This window comes from Pygoscelis adeliae, unplaced genomic scaffold, assembly GCF_000699105.1.
Source record: "Pygoscelis adeliae isolate BGI_AS28 unplaced genomic scaffold, ASM69910v1 Scaffold208, whole genome shotgun sequence".
Lineage (NCBI taxonomy): Eukaryota > Metazoa > Chordata > Aves > Sphenisciformes > Spheniscidae > Pygoscelis > Pygoscelis adeliae.
The window spans coordinates 1,658,473-1,660,040 of record NW_008825290.1 but is presented as its reverse complement, the minus strand read 5'-3'; the positions used below and the strand labels follow the sequence as shown (position 1 = coordinate 1,660,040).

Below are 1,568 nucleotides of genomic sequence, written 5' to 3'. Positions count from 1 at the left end.
GAGAAGGGAGAGTCTGGCCTGTCACAGGGGAGAGATAAACAACGCCTACCAGAGAGAAACAGTCGCTATCAGAAATCAGTAACAGCGAAAATGCTGCTGGGAGATTTATTTTTTTTTTTTTAAACACTCTGGTCAGTCATAAAGGGCTGGCAAATATTCTCTGTATTCTCAAATTCTATTCTGGCATAAACACCAGCCCTGGGGAAATGCCAACCTTAAATGGTAACTGTGAAACACGGGGAAAGATTTAAATAGCTAAACTGGAATGAATCAGAAGTAAATACTGCCCCAGAGCTGATGTGAACGGGAAAGAAGAATCTGAGATTTTACAATTAAAGCAGATAAGGGAATGGATCAAGCAAAAGGCTTGGGTGTGAAATGGGGCACATAGATTAATGCCACTACTTTTTGTGTAACTTATTCAGGTGTTAGTGGAGCTTCTTTAGAGGAAGAAGAGGCTACTCCAGAAAACAGGATGAAGGAGGAAGTGGTTTTCTTTCTTAGTGTCCCTAGCAGGGCACAGGAGTCAGGGTAGCAAATCATCTTGGCAAGTGTGCAGACTTCTGATAAATCTCAGCATGAGAGGCAAAATGTAATTTTAACTATTCTGAGGCCTCACTCAGGTTTCCCATTCCTTAGCTATTCCCAGCTGATGCAAAAGAAACTCAGTTTTCATGATCTGTCTGATCAGCACACCACATCCTTACAGGAGATGAAGGGAGAGTTGGCTCCGAGTAGGAAAACCTCAACATGGGTGGAGGACCAGCCAACTGAACCAGCAATTTAGAAAGCCCTGGAAAGACATCAGTGCTGAGGGAGACCTCGAGCAGCTTTGGTGGTACCATGCAGAAAGCTGCTGGATCTGCCAGTGCTACCCGCAGCTGGATGCTGAGGCGAATGCCAGTGGACTGGCATTGCTTCCAGAGGGGACTTCTCAGGGCAGCAGGAGGGCAGAGAGATACATGGTTTGCCCACAAGAAGCATAACTATGGCAGGCTGTTTATCCCCCTGCTACTCCCGTGAGCAGCCGAACTGGTGGAGAATTCAATGATTACTGAGGTGATGGGAACACAAGTGCCACCCCTGAATCCCTGGTGCAGGTCTGTGGGCTGCTGACTCTTCATGATAGTGGTCCTGACTCCTTCCCAAACCTGATGAGACTACAGGCTTGGGCAGTAATGCACAGTGCCCCTGTATGAATGGGAATGTGGTGACTTCCCACTCTGCATTTTAGTTAATGTTTTCTCTCCTTATATCCAAAAGAAATAGTTACTGTTTTCCTTAAAAAAATGCATGCCTTGGACACTCACTCTGTGTTGTCCCTTTCTTTGCAGATGCAGTCATGGAGTTCATGGCAGATGACCCCAGGATGAAGACTATGGCATGTCCCCCAGCCAACAGTCCCTTGGTGCCCTCACCCAGTTCCAGCTAAGTTCTCACCTGCTGTAAAGATTTTTTCACAAAAGGCAAAGGCAGTCCCTGGGCTGCGTAGTTACCCATCAGACACCGCAGGGAAGGACCCAGCGCCTCAAATACCAAGCACACATGTGGGAAACAGACAGTGCTCA

At 47.0% G+C, this 1,568-nt stretch overlaps 1 protein-coding gene across 1 annotated transcript in view; it reads right to left on the bottom strand.

Annotated features, from left to right (window-relative positions):
• The window catches only part of LOC103921902 (SRSF protein kinase 3-like), a 12,393-nt gene that overhangs the window by 4,612 nt on the left and 6,213 nt on the right, over nt 1-1,568 (bottom strand). Inside the window, exon 6 of the mRNA XM_009329948.1 lies at nt 1,441-1,527. Coding sequence (XP_009328223.1) covers nt 1,441-1,527 — 87 coding nt within the window. The remainder of the gene's footprint in view (nt 1-1,440; nt 1,528-1,568) is intronic.